Source organism: Stegodyphus dumicola, chromosome 7, assembly GCF_044657685.1.
Source record: "Stegodyphus dumicola isolate Sdum_Otavi_A_Nest chromosome 7, ASM4465768v1".
Taxonomy (NCBI): domain Eukaryota; kingdom Metazoa; phylum Arthropoda; class Arachnida; order Araneae; family Eresidae; genus Stegodyphus; species Stegodyphus dumicola.
In genome coordinates, this window is record NC_140774.1 from 73658444 (window position 1) to 73682225 (window position 23782).

Genomic DNA, 23782 nt, shown 5'->3' on the forward strand with positions numbered 1-23782 from the left:
ATATCCAAGAGAGTTGATGCAGTTCTTAGAATGAGTTAGATGATGATAACCGTACCGATCTTCATTGATGATAGCCATACCGCCACCACGGTTATGTAAACGGTCAGATCTAAAGATGTTATAATTGGCTATTTTAAATCTGTTGTTTGGCTTGAGGTGATGTTTCACTTAATAGTTTGTGTTGTTTCACTTAATAGAATTATATCAATATTATGCTGATTGATATAGTTTTGAAATTCTGTTTTTTTTATTTATTTATTTATTTTTTTTTATTTTGTTTGTTTTTAATATCGTTACTATTGTAAAACATGAGACTAGCATAATTAATATGTTGCATGGTATTAATTCTCATAAATTACTTCTGTGGCGTTCTCACAGATACTTTAACTTCCCTTCAAGAAATGACGCCACCTATTAAATCTAGAGCTGCTAGACATATCCCTTTATAGGAGCCTTAATCAAATCCAGTGTGTAATCAGAGCAGTGAAGTAAAGTCAGTGGTCAGGCGAATGTCTCGTGGGGAAATCACATGCAACGGTGGCATGAACTGTGTCCCGAGTTCTGCTTCAGATTCATTGTATTTTTGATTGTAATTTAGTACTCAGCATATTCCTTTGTTATAGTTGAATTGTCTGCGCTTGTTTTTTTTTAATTATATTATGCAACATAAATGCAATCACCAACTTCTTTGGGAAATAATATTTAGTGAATTTTGAAGCTTTGTCGGTGCACCTTGTAGTCTTAACAATTTAGCCCCTTTCTAAATGATTTCTTAGAAATGTATGGAAAAGGATATGTTGGGAATGGTAATAGTTAAAGATACTTGAAGACAAAAGATTATAGCTGTCTAAAAGTTCATACAAAGATCTTCCACGTGAGCTAATTATGAAATCCTCACGATGTATATTTTTAAAAATGATATGGCAAATTTATAATATATTTAACGGCAACTGTATATTAGACATTTTAGTTTGAAATAAAAAAGTATTAGAATTTGCTTTGGTAGTGTTTTTTGCCGATATCTTTTTTTAAGGAATATCAGATAATCAGAATATCAGAGTTTTAGGAAATTTCAAATGAAATATTTCCACACTTTGTAAACAGGAGGGGGCCCGAAATCTTAAGCTGTTCCCGGGAGCTGAAAACCCTAGCTGCGACTTGCTGGGGGGGGGATGGTAACATCTCTCCATAGCATGTCAAAAGAGGTCAGTCCCAGTCTGACCGGGATTAAAATATCATAAAATTTCACACCCTTCAAAGGCCGTTTTTCTGGTTTCCATTCCACAGAAATGGGTTCAAAATAATTCATTATGCGAACAGAAGATTTGTAATGAAGTTATAATTCATCATTATTAATCTTGGAAAAATTCTTGGCTTGATTTTTTTTTCATATGAATAATCTTATAGTTAGTAAAATAAACAGTAATATTTCTACACTTCATAATAATGTTGAGGCTTAACAAACAATTTAGTTATTTCCATTTCCGGTTTCTTTCAAATTTTCATTGAGTGGCATCAACGTTTTCATCGGAAAAGTGCCGACGATTAGAATCGGTGTTTAAATCGTATAATTATTTAATATATTATTTAAATAAAATAATAAATATTTAATTGTTATTTTCTTTCCCAGAAATCGTCCAGTTAGGGAACCATGCCTTCCTATAAAGGTAAAATTGTTGCTGTTTAAAAACTGTCAAATCATTTTCCAAAGTTTTACTTGAAACTATGACTTTGCACTCTTTCATTCAGGTGCTAAATTATGAGAATTATTCCGCATTAAAAACTGTGATATTATTATGATCATGAAAACTGACTGCAATAGTATTTGATGCACAGAGTTTAAAATTTCTTTTTATTAAAAAACAATAATTTACCTAATTTGAAATTTTATGTTTAGTCTTTTATTAAAATTATATTACCTCAAGCTTTTCCATCTTTCTTTCTCTAAATATATTGAAATAGTAACTAAAGAAAGCTCTAGTTTACTTACGGTTTTTACAAAATCCAAAATGCATATACAGAAGCGTTTATGGAATGATAGCAATTTTTAGGAAGCATATATCTTAAATGGATATATGAAGTTATAATACAATAGAATGTGTAGATATTTGTTTATTTATTTTCTTAATTTAATGCTTTTCGTTTGAAATTTGATTGGCTAAGTATTTTGCTCTACATTTTGCAAACTTTGTAATGAAGTCTCAAACTAAATGTTTAAAAATTTTGGTATCCTAAATGTTGTTGTCTTGCCTATTTGGTATGGGTATTCTTCCTGCATCTTGTACTATATTATTTGTATTTTGTTGCATCTTATTTCATTTGTCCAATCATGTGTCTTCTATGATGTGTTTTTCATATTTCACCACATGAACTCCCACTTTATGAAACCCTGGAATTGTAAATTAACCTTTTGAAAAAACATATTGAATTTAAAAAAAAATTGGACTGGAAATTGTCTGGGTTTTTCCAACAAATGCAGAATGATTTTTTTAGCATTGCATCATTATCATGTCAATGCCATCTTGGAAACAAAGTTGGTACTTATAGGTTTCTTCATAACTGCTGTTTAATAAGATATTGTTAAGAAAAAATTAGTCCATAAAGTGAGAATTCCTGCTTGGAGAGATTACAAATTAAATTTTTAAGATGAGACATGTTTAAATTGCTGGAAATGTTTAATATTATAAATAGTATTCTGAAGTTTTCTCTGTATGTTTGTTTCATAAAGTACTAATGTATCACTTCCCAAACTTATTTCCTAAGTTAAGAAATATAATTTTTTTCAAAACAGGAAATTTTTCTTATGACGTATTGTCCCTATAAAGTGTAAATGACAAAATCTATGCAAAAATGCAGTAATAGAAAATTACAATATCATTAAAATGGTAAAGGAAAAGTTAAAGTATCTAAAAGTAGTAGAGGAAGGATTGCACCGACGGCGAGTTTCAAATTTATGATTTTTAAGGCAATTTTTGCTGCACCAGAGTAAATGAAATTATGTACTTCCTTTCTCCAACAAAAAAATTATCACTTCATTGGCAACTTTGTGAAATGGGGGGGGGGGGGGTTAAAGTTTGTTTACTTATCTTTATGGCTCATGGTTATTATTCTATTTGTAAATCATGCTAAAAGGAAACAAAAAGCATACTTTCTGATTTTCAGCATCCTTATCAAAAAGTCATGAATTTGTTTGTCATTTGAAGAACATTCATGAACTTGTTGCTGACTAATTTGTTCTTAAGATAATGTCTGGAAGGCAACAACAATTTTGAAAATGGCAATATACTAAGAATTCCATTTAAAAGTAATCGATAAAATTTAAAAGGCAAAATATGTCAATAAAATACCTCAATTTTTTTAGAAATTCTTCTTCTTTCTTCTTTGTTCTTCTTTTTTTTTAGAAATTCTTCTTCTGTTATTTCATCCATATATACATCAATATATTTTTACTTAAAGCAGTGGTAAAAATATATTTCAGAGTACTTCTTGGCGAAAATTGCCGATTTTTTGGTGCCATTCCTGTTTACATCTAACACTCTTCCCAGTAAAATGGCACTCAAAACATAATATAATAAAACATAATTAAATCAAAAAAATATATAAACTCAATAAACTGCATTTTAAATCAAACAAGGATGTAGCAAGAATGGAAATACATTTTATGTAATCTACACAATACAGAAAGGAAATATCGGCTTGCCTTATTTAAAAATTTCTGTTTCTTCGGTATGTGAGACACAGAATTCCTTAACAGGGGCCAAAAACTATTTAAAGTTTTCTAAACTGGAATGTGTATACTGCCATCGCTACATAAATTCTCATAAGTAAAAATGAAAAATATTCTCTGTGCTACTTGCTGGCTTGTCGATGGCATTTCTTTCAAAAATCCCTTTTTATTACACCCCACATACCTTCCATTGTGTTGCTTTGGGCTACGGTTTCCAAACTGAAGCCACTTAAATTTTCATTTACACATCAGTCAATCAATGTTTTCTTTTCCAATTGTTTTATAGTGTACAGAAACTTCAGGTTAATCATACCTTCAGCAGGCATTTTACAATGTAAAAAAAAAAAAAAAAAAAAAAAAATACAAAATAAGCAGCGTACTTCCTAACCAACATCTGACACATAAGTAATATTTTCCCATCAGTCAAATTCACCGCAATCATGCAATTGACTTGTTATTTTGGGTGCAAAAAACACCACTACACAAAGCCAAAATAACAAGTCAAAGAATTGCACAAATTTGGTAGCCATGTATACATTGACCTATTTTCACTTTAAAAAACATCAGAGAATTTCACAAACCTGGCATTGCTCACTTTCTTGACTTTATCTGTCTACACATCGACCTATTTTCACTTAAAAAAAAAATTCAGAGAATTGCACAAGCTAGGCATTTCGCATTGCCTTGACTTTGTCCATGTACACATCGATCTATATTCACTTAAAAAGTCAAAGGAGCAGCGTAAACTACATTTTAAATCAAACAATGAAATAACATAACAAAGGAAATTCATCTTTGCACAACACAAAAGGAAATTCAGTCAAACAAAATTCCTTAACAGCACCTAGAAACTTCATAAAATTATCTGAACTAGAATCTATATATTGGCATCACCACATAAATTCACAAAAATAAGAGTAAAAAATATCTTCTGTAGCACTAGTATCATCCGATGTTCGACCATAACGCATTTCCTTCCTACAAACAGGACACTTAATAATAGCTACTAAGTAAACCTTCATTTACCACAGCGGTCAATTAATTCTCTTTTCCCCTTTCTTTTCAAATTGTACAGAAACTTCGAATTAATCTTACCACATTCAGCCATCAACCGTCTAAACTGTAAAACAAGCAATGCAGTTCCTAACCAAGACACACCACAAGTCCTTACAAATCTTTTCCCATAATTCAAAATTTACCGCAATCACGCAGCCAATTGCATCATAATAGGGTTTCCATAACATTCAACTACTGGGGTTACCATAAATGAAACAACTTGGCAATAAATGAAACAACAACTTTGTGATAATACAAGGGACACCCTTCAATGTAATCTAACCAAAATATTTGATAGTGGCTGTGAAATTGAGGAAAAACACAGTAAAGACAGACTTTGGTTTTGTTGCAAAAGGTCGCAAAAGTAAAAAACTTGAAAATACACCTGCGGAAAAAAAAAAATATCATGACATAGTACCTCTTATGCATTGCCTCTTATACATTGCCACAATACCTCTTATGCATCATTTCAAAGAATGAAGATGTTGCAAAATATACATGATATGTACATATGTACCTACCAATAGCCACACAGTACTGTACTTTTCTTATGTAATTCATTTCAAGTTAATGAAATTTGTTAACTTTTATTTTGACATTATTAACTACACATAATTTCATGAATATGTGTTCATGTTTTTAACTCAAGTTATGTTGGAGTCCCAATGTTACATAATTACTGCTTAATCCAGAAGCCAATTCGATTAACCAGGCCCTGTCTGAAAATTATTTTGATAGAAAAATGCTATCACTAACCATCAATATGAAAAGAAATTGTGTACAGAAAATATAAAAATGTTAAAATGTCATAAAAATGATAAAATTTAAAATAAATATTTTAAATATCTGCAAAAAATATAAAAATGTATTATTAATTTATGATAAGACCAGAATTTTAATAATAAGCAATAATATTAATAGCAAGCAATGCAATAAGAAACAATCTTATTGTCTTGCTTGCTGCGAAGTAATGTTCTGCTGTGAAAATTAGTTCATTTGAGCAAGTTTCATTAATTATACTTTTCATTGCTTCATATTTGTTAAGAATGAGTTTGCTGTAGTTAGATTTAGGGCCAACAATTATGTTTGGGACTTGCACCTCTTTTTACCAAAAAATATCTTTAAAAGAAATTTTGAACCACAATTATCTTTGTAAAACAAAAATCTTCACTTAACCAAATGCACAAAATCGACTGCAAGAGTGCACTATACTGTGATTGATTTCGATGTTAAAACATTTTAGGGCAGAAGTTCAGTTGACAAAGATCCAAGGACTTGACGACATCTCACATCAACTGACACCCAATATTTTCAGACTGTATTGTGAATTTGATGAAAAACATTATAGGGATATTTAATGTATGGTCAGACACATTGTCAGATGGAAAACAAGGAAGTCTACCAGAAAATTCTAATATGATTAAGAGTGGCTCTGCTTAGGAAGAGACCTGAATTATGGGGGGGGGGAATCAGATCTGGATTTTGCATCATGATAATGCTCCAGCTTAATTCCTTTGGCCCCATGTTCTCTGGACTTGTTCCAATTAGATTTTTTTTTTTTTTTTTTTCTTTCTCAAACTTAAACCACTTTGAAAGGATCTCATTTCCAGTCCGTAGAAGAAATTCAGGAAAATGCAACGACAGTATTGGAAAAAGTAATTTTCAGCAGGCTTTTAGAAAGTGGAAGAAATGGTGGCAATGGCATGTTGACACCAGAGGGTATTGCTATGAAGGAGATAGTGGTGGAAAGTCAGTATAATTAGCAATAAAACTGGAATAGCAAGAATTGATCTTTTTTTTTTTGAACAAGCCTTATATATCTTTGGTTATGTTGTTGTTAGTAGTCAGTATCACTAAGTGAATGGAAAAATCTGTGTTATTAGTCATAAACAATGCCATGGTTAATTTTTTTGTATTATACATAATAATCTATAATTATACTTCATATAATTATTGTCTGTGTAACATATGCATATATTTTATAGTGAAAGTAAAATGGGGCAAAGAAATGTTTAATGATGTAGAAGTAAATACTGATGAAGAGCCTATCGTTTTCAAAGCACAGTTGTATGCAATCACTGGAGTTCCCCCTGATAGGCAGAAAGTAATGATAAAAGGAACTACCTTAAAGGTATGTACTGATTTTCTTAATGACTTCTCAGCTCAATAAATTTCTGAAAATCTTCCAAAAATTTTGTATTTTTTACTACAGAATTTGAAAGAAACGTGCATTTTTAGATGAATTATGTTAAAAAAATCAGTCTTATGTCAAAAAATAAAGTGTATATATAGAGAGAGATAAAAATTACAATTATCCCCGTAATGTAAGCTTTTTCACATATGTAAGTATGAGCAATAAACTTATTTATATTAAATACCCCTATAATGTTGGCTTTTTTAGCACATGGAATTAATAATAAACATTTTACATAGCTTTACATTTTGCATTTATTGCACATTGAAAATTTTAACTTCCTATTTTAACTATATTCATCTTGGTATGGGTGTCCACCAGCGGCCGAGCGGTAAAGATGCTGAACACTGGTAGTTTGGTCCGAGGTTCGAATCCCGCTAACGGGCTGGCTGCAAGGGCATTTTCATGGTTTTCCCCATGTGTAACATGTATACGAGCCATTTCCCTTAGAAAGTCCTCCATGAAGGCATCTCTCCCTTTAGGCAGATAGCTCTCGTGTGCTTTGCCATAATTGAATAATCCAATCCAAATCCATCTTGGTATGGTCTATTTTAAAACCAGAATGATACAGGAAGAATTTCCTAGCATATTTTATAAAACTAGGAGCAAATGACTATTTAAACTCACTTATTACATTTATTTAACTTAAAGTTGTTTCATATGCTTTTAATAGTAAGATTATAAAAGTTTACTAATTTGTAATAAAACTTTCCTTAGTGAAATATTTCAACACAATGTATCTGTAAGAAAGCAGATGTTTTACTGCAAAAGAAAAGAAAAAAAAAACACAGACTTGTTATTACAGTTAGGTAACATCATCTAAAAACAGAAAAACTAAAATAAATAGGCACTATTCAGTTTCGAGGACCATAAAAAATCGCCAATTTATTGTTGATGCCAGTGCTGCCAAAAGTAATTGCGGCAACCCTAACGCAAGAAAAGAAGTATAATATAAATAACTATCTAAATATTGATGTTTTAATTCAGATGAAAGGTTAATTTCATATAATATTTCGCTACCGAGTTATCGCTAAAGCATAATCTCATCTCGTTGGTTGTTCAAACATAATTTTCTATAATGAATGATGCCTTTTCTTTGAAAACATTTTCGGTAAAGTGCAGGATCGCCCACTTATTTCTTTGCCGCTTTTTACAAGGGAAAAAACAATTGGAATTTTGTCAATTTTCTTTTACTGTTTAAGTGACAATAGGTCGATGTGTACATAGATAAAGTCAAAGGTGTGTGCGCAGTGCCATTTTTGTGAAATTCTGTGATTTTTTTCAAGTGAAAATAAGTCGATGTGTACATGGATACCGAGTATGTGCAATTCTTAAAAACGCGTCAAGCAGTGGGTGATTCTGCACTTTACCCAAAATTCTATCACAGACTTTTCATCATAGGCAATTCCCAAATTGTTAAATTCATAGGATATCAAAAAAAGGAATTAAAAATTAAACTAGTATTTCAATGGTGTCTTCAGAAATATAGAACTATATAAACTTACGCAATCTGAAATCAGCGCATACGCTAGATTTGGCACGCTATTAAATGGGCGTATTTGCTAGATTTGGCGCTTTCGCGCATACATTTTCGCTGCAATTTTTTTACGGCCCTCGAAACCGAATAGTACCAATAAATAATAGTCAAAAACTAAACTTTCAAAATAAGACGTGTGTGCCACGTAGGGGCAAGTCATACTGCACTAAAAAGGGTTGCCTGTGTGACATATGGGCAAAATTGTTAAGCGGTTAATAATTCAAAGTGAATGTTAACCAGTTTGTATTGGTATTGTATGAAACTTAGGTACCGCATAAAATATCCAGTCATTTTATAGAATATCAATGAGTTTTTGCTAAAGTTTTTAATTTGTTTTGTTCTGACCTTTTATTTTTTACCTGAGTGTTTTATTTATTTATTTACAAGGTGCATATTTAGATTTTAATGAAGTATAACATGCCGTAGGAATTGAACATTTTATTAAAAGTATGGTGACTTCCTATATGTTTTACCACCTATCCTCGAATTCCATATCACAGATTATGTTCTTACTGCATTAATATAAATATTAACAAGACATAGTGCACAATAAAAATTAAGCTTTATTTAGGAACATCGCGCATACTCCCCGACAGCCTGCCTGTTTCGCTCTCCTCGCTAATCATAAGAAACTTCTCCTCTAGGGTTGCCAAACTTATCGGAGGGCGCAAGGCGCACTCCTTATCGCCATCACCACAGAGTTTCCCCCCAGTTCCTTTAATGGCTATTCAAAGGAACAACATAGGTTATGAAATTATTTCATAGGATCCGGACTGTCGGGTATTTTTTACATGATTACAAAATTAGAATATAAAATTAGAAAAGATGAAAATGCAATTCAGTATATAACAAGGTATTGACACATATAATAAACATGAAATAACAAGAAATATGTTAAGATATGAATTTTAAAAAAGTATTTTAAATTGTTGTGTAAGAAGCAAGTTTCTTAGGGAAGTGAACATGTCTTCCCGATCTGGTGACAGTTTGTGTCTTAGAGAGTTCGTTTGCAGATTTATTCTGCTGAACTGTCTTTAAGTCTTTATTTGTTTTCAGTTCAGGCAATTTAGAGTCCGAAAGCAAATAGGCTGGTTTCACACGGTCTATAGACACAGTAGATTTCAGACAGTTAATATCAATTGTGAAAGTTTTGTCCGTTCTAGAAAGGACTTTATGCGGACCTGTATATGGTTGGCACAGAGGTGGCTTTACTCGATCGACACGTAAGTATACATGCGTACACGACTTTAAGGTAGCACTTACATAACACTTTTCTTGGCAATGTGCAGATGTTGCTATTGGATTCAATTGTTGCATTCTATGCCGAAGATTCGTGATAAATTGTGTGTCATACGGAGATATCTTAGATGACGTTATCATATTACTAGGCAGTTTGAGAGTTGTGCCGTACACCAGTTCAGCACAAGATGACTGTAGATCTTCCTTTACGGCTGTCCGAATACCAAGCATAACAACTGGTAGTGTTTCAGTCCAGTTATTGGTCTCGTGAGCCTTGAGAGAAGATTTTAAATGTCGATGAAATCGTTCAACAATGCCATTGGACATTGGATGATAGGCTGTTGTTGTGATTCTGTTCGTACCCAAAATGCACGTGAATTCTGCAAAAAGTGCGGATCTCATTTGAGAACCTTGGTCTGTTGTTATGATCGATGGGCAGCCAAAACGAGATATCCAACAGTTGAAGATGGCTCTGCAAATGGTTTCCGTTTTCATATCCAGGATGGGAATGGCTTCAGGCCATCTGGAAAATCTATTAGAGTCAAAAGGTACACGTTGCCTTCTGATGGAGGTAACGGTCCGACGATATCCATATGGATTTCTGAAAAACGTGCATCAGGAAGAGAGAATGTGCCCAGTGGTGTTTAGTATGCCTAGTAATTTTCGATTTTTGGCAAGATTCACAGGATTTCACCCAATTTTTGATATGACGTTTCATATCGGGCCATACATAACGAGAACAAATAAGTTTCGTAGTAGCTGCAATTCCTGGATGTGACAGATTATGCAGATGATTAAAGATGAGTCTGCGAAAGGAATTCGGAACAAATGGACGAGGAATGTCTGTTGATATGTCACAAAGAATATTACCATCAGAATATTGGCACGGTTTAAATTCCAGTTTCAAAGATGATGTGTTGTTTTTGAGAAGGTCTTGTACCTCCGGATCATGCCGTTGAGCTTCCGAAATTTTTTTAAAATCCAAAAATGGAGATTTTGTTATGGAATCAATTTCGATTCTTGAAAGAGCGTCAGCAACAACATTTTTTGAACCTTGCACATGCCTAATATCAGTAGAGTACTGAGAAATAAAATCTAAATGGCGCAATTGTCGAGGTGAACATTTATGAGGGTTCTGTTTAAAAGCGTATATTAACGGTTTCTGATCTGTATAAATTATAAAATTTCTGCCCTCTAACATGTGTCGCAATTTCTTAATTGCAGAATAAATAGAAAATAATTCCCTATCGTACGCAGACCATTTCTGTTGACTTTTATTGAGTTTCATAGAGAAAAATGTTATAGGTTCCCATGTTTGTTGAGACAACTGCATAAGTGTGCCGCCTATTGCGACGTCTGAGGCATCTACCCAGATGCTTAGCTGGGCTCCGGGAATAGGGTGTCTCAAAAGGGTAGCCTGAGCAATGGCATTTTTGGCAGCAATAAAGGCTTGTTCAGCATTCTCGTTCCAATTTAATTGTGGGGATGAATCCTGAACACGAGAACGAGGTTTCTTTTTATTAATATAGCCTTCTGACAATTTTATTAAAGGAGAAAGAATATGTGCTGCTTTAGGTATGAAACATCTGTAAAAGTTAAACATGCCTAAAAATCGGCGAAGCTGAGTGAGAGTGGCAGGTTGAGGAAATTCTAAAATACATTTGACTTTGTCAGGAAGAGGTTCAATTCCGTTTTCACTAAGGTGAAAACCTAAGAAATCAATAGACGTTTGACCAAAGGTGCATTTTGAAACATTTATGCAAAGTCCATATTCCTGAAGTTTGAAAAATAAAGCTTTCAAATGCCTGCAATGTTCCTCAGAATCTTTAGAGGCTATGAGCAAGTCATCGACGAAAGCGTAAACACCTTCTAAATCCCGCGTGACTTCATCTATAAAACGTTGAAAAGTCGCGGATGCATTGCATAAGCCGAATTGCATACGGGTACTTTCGAATAAACTGAATGGTGTGCATATGGCGGTTTTGTGGATGTCGGCTGGGTTAATTGGTATTTGATGGTATGCCTTTATCAGATCGACATGACTAAAAATTTTAGTACCGTGCAATGCAGCAGTAAAATCGGCTAAGCATGGAATAGGATATTTGTCTTTTATTGTTTGAGCGTTCAATGCTCGATAATCTCCTACAGGTCTCCATTCCAGACTTCCCTTTTTTGGAACCATGTGAAGTGGGGATGCATAATTCCTGCTCGAAGGTCTCAAATGCCCCAATTGCATCATAGTTTGAAATTCTTGTTTTGCTATTTTTAAGCGATCTGGAGCTAACCGACGAGGTTTTGCAACCACAGGTGGACCTTTAGTTATGATATAATGAACGGTGTTGTGTTTAACAGGTTGGTTAGGATCTGGTAATCTAGTAACTGAAGGAAATTCTTTTAAAATTTTGTGATATGGTGTATCACTAAATACAGTTTTTACTGAATAAATGCTTGCATTTTTCACGCAACCGACGGTTTTAAAATGCGTTTTTAAATCTTTGAGACATTTGTTTCTGAGATCAGGCACCAATTCAAAGGAATGGAGAAAATCTGCTCCAAGAATGGGTGTACTAACATTTGCTATAAGAAAAGTCCATGTAAACTGTCGTCTTAATTTGAAATCCAAAGAAAGTGTTTTTTGACCATAAACATGAATAGTAGAAGAATTAGCAGCGAAAAGTGTTTGTTGGGACGAATTCCGTTTTTGAGAATTATTTGCTGGAAGTAAGGACACGTCAGAGCTGGTATCAACCAAGAATGAAAGGTTTGTTCTACGGTCACGAACGAACAGGCAACATGAAACTTGAGGCAAAGAATAAGTCGCCTCTATTCTTTGCTGGTTTCGTTTCCCTGCCATGAACAAGGTTTTGTACATTTGTCATCTCTACACTTTTTCCCAAAACATCTATGATACCAGCAAACAGAATAATCTCTCCTTTTGGAATTGCTTCTTTCCTTATTGCGATCTCCGCGATTTGGTGAGGGACCAAGACAAAGAGAAATGCGATCAATACGTTTGTTTAATTTTTCTATTTGTTTAAATAATTTATCCTCAAGAGACTGATCGACTGTGCGAGAAACGGCACAAATCCCTGGGGTTGGATTTACTTCTAAAATTCTGTCAGCAATTTCTGCAGCTTTATCTACAGTTAACTTGGAAACCGCTGCCAAAATAGACTGAACAGTCGAAGGCAAACGTTGAAGGAATAATTCTAACATTAAATTATCAGGAACATTTAAAGATTCTGCTCGACGTTTCATATTTCTAAGCAAATCGGAAGGTTTTCGAGAACCTAATTCTTCTCCAGATAATAATTGGCGAATTTCTTGCGGAGAAGATTCTCCTGAACAATTTATTAACTCAGTTTTAAGCTTTGCATATGGATCAATAGGGTCTGGTTTCATAAGTAAATCCCGTACTATTGATGCAATATATGGAGGAAGATGAGCAACTACATAATTATATTTAGTAATGGATTCTGTGATAGGTTTGGGGGTGGCAAGAGCAAAGGTACTTTCACACATAATAAACCATAAAGATGGGTCTGATCGGTTATAAGCCGGAATTTGGACGGCATGAACATCAGACATTGTGCAAGGTTTTTAAGCCAAAATAAAAGCAAAAATTTAACTAAAGAAAATGAAATTAAATGATAAGTAGAAAACAGAATTATAAAATGATCTATAATTACTACTCATCTGTGATCTGGAGGACGAAAACCGATGTAATCCATTACTTCTGGTTTGGAGATCTTGAGTGATGGCTTGTAGTCAAAACCGAAAGTGCTTGAGAACTAACTGTTCATACGATTTAACACAGTCCGGGTTACCATTATGGAGATTTCCTGTTATGTTTTACCACCAATCCTCGAATTCCATATCACAGATTATGTTCTTACTGCATTAATATAAATATTAACAAGACATAGTGCACAATAAAAATTAAGCTTTATTTAGGAACATCGCGCATACTCCCTGACAGCCTGCCTGTTTCGCTCTGCTCGCTACTCGTAAGAAACTTCTCCTCTAGGGTTGCCACACTTATCGGAGGGCGCAAGGCGCGCTCCTTATCGCCATCACCACAAAAGACTTAAATTTATAAAATATTGGAACCTTGCAGCTATAGACTTTTATTTGCAGAAGCAATCGCAACTCAATATTTGCTGATCATGAACTTGAATCTAATATGTAATTTTTTCATTAATTATTCAAAACATTGCTCAATTACATATAAAATGTCTGGATATATGTCCCCATCATAAGGGAATAAACAAGGTGTAAAATGGAAGCATCTGTGTTCAAGGCTTTTATTCCACAAATCATAATTAAAATAGTAAAAAGACAGGGTTGGAAGGGCACTCGTAATGCATATTTGGAAAGACATCTTGTTTGCGATAATTTATTCATTTCAGAGATTTTATAAGTTCAATAATCCCTTCAGTTCCTTTAAAATTTTATACCTGTAATGCTTGCGATTGGAAATAACTGAAAGATATTTGCTACCTTTAAATTTTCAACTGATTGCAATAATGTACCTGCTAATTCTTTATTTGTAACATTTATTTCTCTTTGTTGCCAAATAAAATAATGTGGATGAAATTGTTACTAATCGCCATGTATTATATTGTCTGTCTTGCATTTCTAGTGCCTTATTACTTCCTTGCACAAAGTAAAGGAAGTATTGTAATCACCAAAAACATTCTGGTATGATATTTCAACAAAAATAGCATTTTGACCACTTTTTAATCCATTCGAATGATTTTTTTGCATGAAATCTGTACGTATGAACCGAAAAAAGGACTCTTTTTTTTTTTTTCCCCCCAAACTGGATTTTAAAATAGATTCAAAACAGGTTTTTTTCGTGACGTCTGTATGTACATATTTCGCAAAACTCAAAAACAAGTAGCTGTAGCATGTTGAAATTTTGTATATGGGACTGTTATAACATTTAGTTGTGCACCTCCCTTTTTCATTATAATCGGCCGCACCAAATATATATATATACCTATCCAGATCAGTGAACTCGGTATTTTTATTCTTAGAGTAGTAAATTGTGCATTTTTCACTGTAAAAGTGGTTTAATTATGTTGTTCTTATGTTCCAGTTAAGATTTTTATGCCTTTAATATTTGTAGAATTTTCAACAAAAAAGTTTTAAGAGGCACTAGGCCTAATGAGGCCGCCATTTATTTACATTTGAAACTTGTAGTCGAACAGTAAATTAAGTCAGTTTGTGCACCAAGTGACTTAATTCAATGTTTTGCTCAGTGGGACCAAAAATTAACTTTAAATTTTGTGCACTGAAAATTTGGTCTTCCTGCCCGAATTACTTACTTTGGCATAGAAACTAATTTTAAAAAGTGCCTTGCATGGCACATAACAAAAGCTACCATAACATTGAGGAAAACAAACCAAAAAACCAGTAATATTGTTGGTATTTGGCACCAATCAAAGTCTACTCCTGCATTACAACCAATTTTTTTAAACTGTTTTTAACTTTAGGTTTTTCTGTATTTTACAGTTTTTAATGAAGATGTCTTGAGTTTTTATAGTGTATATGTTTTCAGTTCCAAGTTATGTATTTTTTCCTTATTGCAAAGTGAGAACTGAATTGATTAAATGACAGATACAGTCAAAAGTCGTTAATCCGGATTCGTCGGGACTTCGGCGATTCCAGATTATTCATTTTTCCAGATTATATAGATCATCAGTTTAAATCTGGTAAGATGGCATGCAGAAATTATAAAATTAAAAATATGAAACCGTAATATATGAAATAAAGAACAATTATGATCTAAAGGGTATCAAAATTTACAAAAAAAAAAAAAAAAAAAAAGCTTAATATTTATTTGTTTACTTTATTAAACATTTCTTTCATTGTAAGTTGTTTAAGTTGCTTCGTTTTATGTGATAATACTTTCTCTTTAATTCTATAAACAGACATAATTTCTTGTTCAGTTACAAAGTTTCGCTGTTCAAGTCCTATAATTGCTGTGTCGAGAATACCGAGTAATTTGTCAATCGAAATTTTTTTGTTTTCAATAACCTCTGTGTAACTTTCTTCACTATCGCAAGCAAATTATAATGATGAGGAATTTGATTTAAATCATATCAAAGACGGAGTACATCGAGATGAAATACTACATTTAGTAAGGAATTATAAGCCAAATAAAATAAAAACATCTGCTCTGAAGATAAGGATAGTGCTGACAGATCAACTTCCAATTCATTGCGCCGTGGCGTGAAATTGATAAACAGATTTGGGAATGGTTAGAGAAACAAAGGATACTGAAATAGATAATTAGATAATTTTAGCTTATACCGTCCGTTATACATTAAACGCGCATGCGTAAACGTATTATGCAGATGTGCACACCATATGCGCAGCCATAAAGGTCTTATGCGCATGCGTAAACGCCTATGCGCATGCATCGATGTGGCACATGCGCAGAAAGTTTTTAGCTTTGAGGTCCAGATTATAGATCATTCCAGATTATGGGTGTCCAAATTAACGACTTTTGACTGTATAGTGCTATAATAAAATTTGAGGAAAGAAGTTGAAATGAAGTGCACCAAAAAATGTATATAATTTAATAGGCCATACAAGGAAATAATGGTGTCCACATCAGATATTTTATATTAGTAGGTAGCAGTAACACAAAACAAAATACTTTTTAATAATTTGAATTAATACTGATTCCAGGAAAATATTTTAATATCAATAAATATTCTGCTTATCAGCTACAAATGTCTTTCTCTCCTCCATTCAGTATCCTTAAAAATTTCAAGCTTAGCTCATAAGTTTCTAGCTATATAACAAATACAGAAAAAGTAATGAATATTAAACTTGAAGGCTCTTGGATGCTTTTGGTCAAAAGTAGGATGGAGATCAGATTAAGTAGTAGTCATATGCATGTCCTAAATTTAATTCATTTCAGATAACTATTAAATGGTATCATGGAAGTACTTCAGTTAAGTGAATAAATTTATAAAAATTAGGAGTCGGATATTGATAAAGCTGCATCATTAACACACTGCAGGTATGGCAAAATCACATTCTTCAAAGCTAAATTTCTGTAGAAAAAACAAGTATAGCTTAGATAAGAAAGTATTTATAATGTATACGAACCTAAATAGGTGGGTTAAAGCAAATGTTAACTGAAAAATTTCTATTACTGCTTAATAAATGTGTACAAGATGTGATTGTTTTTTTAAATAGCTAGTGATTTTTACTTGGAACTGTCTGATGCAACTTATTAAATGTTTTTGTGGTAAGGTATGCTAATTTCTTCAATACCTCTCATAAAACTTGTTTAACTTCTTGTATGTTAAAGATTTTATATTCTTCACTATTGCTGTTTCCACTGTAGGCTGGTGTTATAGGATCAGCATATTCTTCATTTATCATTTCATGATAATCATTCTCGACAAATTTTTTAATTTCTCCTTCTGCTATATCTAAAAATTTTTTGCCACTTATTGTTTTTGCAAGTTAAATTGTTGTGCTTTTTTTTTCTGACACCAGTTGTTACGTTATATTCTTCCTTCACATTCGTACGGGGTTCGTATATTTGGAGTGAATAACAATGATGCTTGATGAAGTATCGAAAAACAGACTTTATTGGCCGGTATTAATCAGGATAGCTCCAAGTCACTTTTTACAGTCGTCGAAGATCTACTATAAACACGCTGGAACAATCAGCGACACAGCCTTCACACCGTCAGGCAGTAATGGTAGAGACAGCTTCACTGCAAAGCACCAGAGTACAGCTCCCGACTCAACTTGGTCGTTCTTGGAACTTCACGTACTCTCGATACGCTCCACGCTACAACTCGTGATGCACTAGACGAGACACAGAGTACAGCTCCCGACGTTTCGGTTCAGTCGTTCCCGGAGCTTAACACACTCTCTCGACGATGCACTAACCGTGATACATTAAGGGACTCTTCGATGCACTTGACGACCCACTCGGCAGTTGCTGCCCGGCTGTTAACTCGATCGACTCCACACGGACTGACTTGCTAGATGAGACACCAACTATCTCGCACTCTAGATGACGCACACACACTAACTGACTACGAACCAGCAGGGTTTGTATAGCTTTCGGCTTGTGTTTGAGAACATTCGAGGCCAAACCGGTAAGAATTCGTTCCAGAAGGATTTCCATCCGTCCATGTCACGGCGCCAATTTTGTCGCCAAATGTCCGATTTCTTGCCAAATATGGCAACCATGCTCCCCTTGCCATTTTATGGCAACCTAAACTGCTTTGCAGGGAGGGGAAGCTATCCCACCTGGCCTGGACATTTCATAACAATATGATTTTCTTAAATTGTTTTTCAAACTTAATAAGCCTTCAGAACTGATAAAAACATCTAGCCTGCACTTATGTAAACAATCATTTATTGTTAATGAATTCACTTATCGCCATGCGAGTTTAATCATTTCTGGGCAGTGATTTATGTTGAAAATGCCATTAGTCTGCAGTGCTTTCCTTAGTCTGGTGTCTTATTTGCAGAGATGTAAACATTCCTAACTTACAGGTTTGAATGTTTTCACAGTTCCTTGATCCATTGGTTGCATTAAAGAAGTGGTGTTCTGTGGGAAGAGTAAAACCTCTACATTTGGATGCAGTGCCGTGAGAACTTCAGTACCACGTCGTGGAACATTATTAAGAATTAAGGGAACTTTAAAACTCGGGTTTTGCTGTTCACCTTCGGCAAGGGTTTACTGTATATCATAAATTTGAGTCTAGTCTTGTGGAAGATTTACAGACTTATTAGGTCGTCAGGTGGGGAAGAATTTAAACCAGGTGATTTTATAATAAGTTGTGTAATATATAGTATAGAAATCATTTATTAATTATACTAACACATGTTACAAATGATCAGTTTATATATATTGTAAATTATATTAATTAAATATGTTATTAAAATGAAATAAAGAGCCTAAATTGTTAAGGTGTGTTTTATTTACCTCTCTGCTTATACCATTCTCTATTGATTAAATTTAAAAGATTAACTGAAAAATTTGAATGGCAGCACTCTGCAAATCGACTATTTATGAAACAGGGGTAAGGCAAATTAAAGATCTCACAAAAGGAAATATTTGCCAAATCTTATAGATAATAAATGCATGGTAATGTATTTAGAATCTTCTATAGTAAATGGTAATGGTTAAAAAAGTTTTTTGAGACTCCAATAAAGACATTTCTAATGTCAAAATTTAAAAGTGTTCCCTTTATTATTATTATTTTTTTCTTGTACAGTCAAAAGTCGTTAATCCGAACTTGTCTGGACTTCGGCGATTCCGGATTATAGATCATCAGTTTAAATCTGGTAAGATGACATGTAGAAATTATAAAATTAAAAATATAAAACCCTAATTTATGAAATAAAGAACAATTATGATTTAAAGGGTATCAAAATTTACAAAAAGCTTAATATTTATTTGTTTACTTTACTAAACATTTCTTTCAATGTAATTTGTTTAAGTTGCTTTGTTTTATGTGATAATACTTTCTCTTTAATTCTATTAAACAGACATAACTTCTTGTTTAGTTACAAAGTTCCGCTGTTCAAGTCCTATAATTGCTGAGTCGAAAATACCGACTAATTTATCAATCGAAATTTTTTCGTTTTCTATAACCTCTGCACCACTTTCTTCACTTCGGAAGCGAATTATAATGACGAGGAACTTGATATAAATCATATCAAAGACTGAGTACATCGAGATGAAATACTACATTTAGTAAGGAATTAAAAGCCAAATAAAATAAAAACATCTGCCCTGAAGATAAGGATAGTGCTGACAGATCAACTTCGAGTTCATTGTGCTCCGCGAAGTCCCCCCCCCCCCAAGAGCAGCGTGAAATTGATAGACAGATTTTGGAATGGTTAGAAAAACAAAGGATATGTCTTAATCCATTTTTTGAAGCAATTCCACTTTTTGTTTGATGGACATCGAAACATGCTTTCGCTTTGTACATCCTTTGTCACCTCCAGAATCGGAAATTCTTTTTGACATAATCAAAAGTTCAAGCTTACTTTTATAAAATTGCTGTAACAGTCCACAAAAAATAATAAGCCGGATCCAATTAAAAGATTAAGGAACAACACAATCTGCAACATTAACTGAAATAGATAATTTTAGCTTAGCTTATACCATTCGTTATACATTAAATGCGCATGCGTAAACGTATTATGCACATGTGCACACGCATATTCGCAGCCATAAAGGTCTTAGGCGCACACGTAAACGCCTATGCGCATGCGTCAACGCGACGCATGCACAGAAAGTTTGTAGCTTTGAGGTCCTGATTATAGATCATTCCAGATTATGGCCATCTGAATTAACGACTTTTGACTGTATTACTAAAATATGAAATTTCTGTATTTGATTGTACCATTTATGGAAACAATGTGTTGTGCTACGTTTTTATTGTTGAAATTTATAATGCTTTTTTTTCTTCAAGGATGAAGCATGGGGCAATATAAAACTTAAAGATGTAAGTTTAAAATTGTATTTTCACTTATTGTTGTCTGGAATTATTGTAAAAGACATTTTTTAATATAGTTTTTTGTAACTATAGTTATTCAAATTTTAATAGAGATCCAGTTCAGATCAATCCAATCTTCAAAGTGTTGCTTGATTTATTCTAGAATGTTAATCATTATTTACTCATATTGCAAAGGTTATTATTATTTTGACATAGATTTTGGTAATGAAAATTTTCTTTTGAAAATAACAGTTGGTATTTTTCTAAATGATACTGTATAAATAAATAAAAAATAAGAGGTACATGTGAATCAAATATGCAGTCATATATCTTGTATGACTCATTTAAATTAAAATTAATCTGCTTAGATTTGACAATAAGAGGTTTTTTTTTTGTTTTTTTGTTTTTTTTTTTTTTTAAGTGTATTATTTAGAGTAGTTCACAAATGTAATTGTTTGATGAAATGGTTAAGCAATTCAGAATTTAATATGCAATTAAAACTTTAAAATGCACTTTCTGGCTCTGCTTTATAGATGCTTGAGCTCTCAACCAGTAGATGAAGCTATATATCAAAACTGTATACTGCCAGCTGTTAAGGATAATGACTAAGTGATGTCAAAATGTATCTGCTTTTATCTTTTTTAATCTGTAAAATTAATTTTAAGCTTTTTTATTCTCTAAAATGCAACTCATTTTATTCTAGGATTCTGTGAACTATATTTTATTATATTATGAACATTTATCATTATTTGCTAGTAGCTTTTTTAAAATCAATGATCATTTACTCTTAAAAAAATATATGCAAAGCATATTTTATGCATAAAAGTTTTAAGTGAATACTTTCTTTAAAACGATTTAGCATGTTAATCAACCAGTAAACAATTACTGTGTGATTGCAAGTGATATGGAAAAATAACTTTGCAATAAATATTAACAAAATGTAAATGTTTATTTTATTAGTTTATACAAAGTCTTTAATCTGGACTTCCATAATACAGACCTGAAAGCTACAAATTTTCTGCACATGCGTAGCATTTACACATGCGCATAATACGTTTACACATGTGCATAATACGTTTACGCATGTGCATTTAATCTATAACGGACGGTATAAGCTAGGCTAAAATAATCTAATTATCTATTTCAGTTAATGTTGCAGATTGCGTTGTTCCTTAATCTTCTAATTGGATCCGGCTTATTTTTTGCAGACTGTTAGAGCAATTTTATAAAAAGTAAGCTTGAACTTTCGATTATGTCAAAAAGAGTTCCCCAATTCTATAGCTGCCAAAGGATCTACAAAGCGAAAGCATTTTCGATGTCCATCAAACAAAAAGTGGAATTGCTGCAAAAAATAGATAAAGGCATGAAGAAAGTGACAGAGAGGTTAGTGAAAACGAAAAAATTTCGATTGACAAGGTAGTCTGTATTCTCGGCACAGCAATTACAGGACTTGAACAGCGGAACTTTGTAACTAAACAAGAAGTTATGTGTGTTTATAGAATTAGAGAGAAAATATTAGCACATAAAATGAAGCAAACTTACATTGAAAGAAATGTTTAATAAAGTAAACAAATAAATATTAAGCTTTTTTTTTTTTTTTTTTGTAAATTTTGATACCCTTTAGATCATAAATTACGGTTTCATATTTTAAGTTTTATAATTTCTGCATGCCATATTACCAGATTTAAATTGATGATCTATAATCCGGAATTGCCGAAGTCCCGACGAATCTGGATTAAAGACTTTGTACTGTATTAGCTTTGAGAATTTTATAGGTTTCTGTATTAATTTATTTATTAAATATTTCTGTTAATTATCAGGATGGTACCAGAAATGCTTATCTGATAATTACTTTACTTTTTGTTAAGTGGAGCTAGACTTGTTTGCTGTGTACATGCTTTTGAAAAATGATATAAAAGGTATTTTCATTTTCATCACATTCTGTGCATATTTCACTATGCAACCTTTAAAATTAAGCATGTGTTGAATGTGTTAAATTGAACTTTGCTAGTCTTATTTAAACATATATATGATGCATTTAAATTTTATATGTTGTGTCACTTTAGATGTATTAATTAACTGACTGCCTTGACCAGCTTTACCCTGTCATCAGATTTTTGTCACTTGGCATATATTAGCTTATAATTTAAGATATCTTGCTTTAGTTTTTTTAATATCAACTTAATGAATGTAACTTTATGGAAAGAGAGATTAAAATAAGTAATTATACGAATACAATACTGTTTAAAGTACAGGTATAAAATACAGAGCAACTCGGAGGGGTTAATTAAATTAATTAGTTTCATGTATTGACTTTTTTTTTTAATCAGTTCAAATTTTTCATATTGTTTATCAGAAAAGTTGGTCCCACTGAAAATCTTGATTCCACTGAAATAGTTCTTGATCCCACTGAAAATCTTCAAAGCAACATTTGATAATTTGCTATAGTTTGGCAACAAAGTCTATCAGAGGCAGTATTTCTAGCATAAAAATACATTTCCTCCTCTAATTTAATGCTATGGATAAAATTTTGATAGTGTGTATTTTGAGAGTTATTTTAATTCTGAAATTTGTGAAAATGTTTGTTTTCTTAGAAATTTCAAGTTAAAATAATTTTTTATGTGTTATATCAAATCTCTTATTATAGAATCTTAACTGAAAAAACAATCAAGTATGATTAGTGTTTAGAAACCTTTATGATTAAAACTGATACATGCATTTTTAAAATTATTGCTGCTATTATTTTTTGAAAGCGTAGGAAATTTCATTTGTTCTCTTTTTTATTCAGGGTGCCAGTATTCTGATGATGGGCAGCAAAGAGGAATTGCCTCCTGAGCCTGCTGAGAAAACTGTTTTCATGGAAGACATGTCTGATCATGAGCTGGCAACTGCAGTATGTTCAAAGTTTTTTCTTTAAATTTAATAGCTAGTTTTTGTATTATATATTAGGTCATAAAAAATCAATAACTGAATTAGAAGTAAAATTTATGTAATTTTGGTTGTACTTTTAGAAGTAGTAATACTTTTTTTTATATGGTTCATGTTAAAAACATATTTTTATGTAAATAGAACAATTTTGCATTCAAAGAATTTCTTATTACAGCTTTAAAAATCACTGTCAGTTCTAAAATATCACAGAATTTTGGCTTTAGAAAAATCATTATCTTTTCTTTCGTTTATTTTGATATTAAAAATGTTCCTAGCGGAATTATTCCAAAATATGCTACCATAGAGATAATATTTACTTGACTTAGCAAGTGTTGCCATTGCTCAAAACATGAGGCATTTGATTTATCTTCCAGGCATCTACTCCATAGTCAAGTTCTCAGAGTTTCTGAAATTGTTGCCGTTCTGCAAAATATAAGATTTTATGTTTAGCTTTCAGATTTAATCTTGTATTATGTACTTGGTGAAGAATGTATTTTTAAAATTTTGTATTCATTCTTCCACTTTTCCCTTTAATTTATGTATTGTGAAGAAAAGAGAGAACTGATTGGAAGCTGATGTCAAAAATGGGTAAACTTAATTGGATTGGA

The 23782-nt window shown here is 32.5% G+C and overlaps 1 protein-coding gene across 2 annotated transcripts in view; it reads left to right on the plus strand.

The window, feature by feature from the left end:
* The first annotated feature begins 1509 nt into the window (after positions 1-1509).
* Positions 1510-23782, plus strand: part of Usp14 (ubiquitin specific protease 14) — a 58584-nt gene continuing 36311 nt past the window's right edge. The window contains exons 1-4 of one of the 2 annotated variants that reach the window (XM_035356610.2): positions 1510-1667; positions 6769-6914; positions 20223-20255; positions 23035-23139. In XM_035356610.2, the coding sequence (XP_035212501.1) occupies positions 1652-1667; positions 6769-6914; positions 20223-20255; positions 23035-23139 (300 nt within the window). In that variant the 5' untranslated portion in view covers positions 1510-1651. The remainder of the gene's footprint in view (positions 1668-6768; positions 6915-20222; positions 20256-23034; positions 23140-23782) is intronic. The other variant, XM_035356611.2, reaches the window with a different exon arrangement.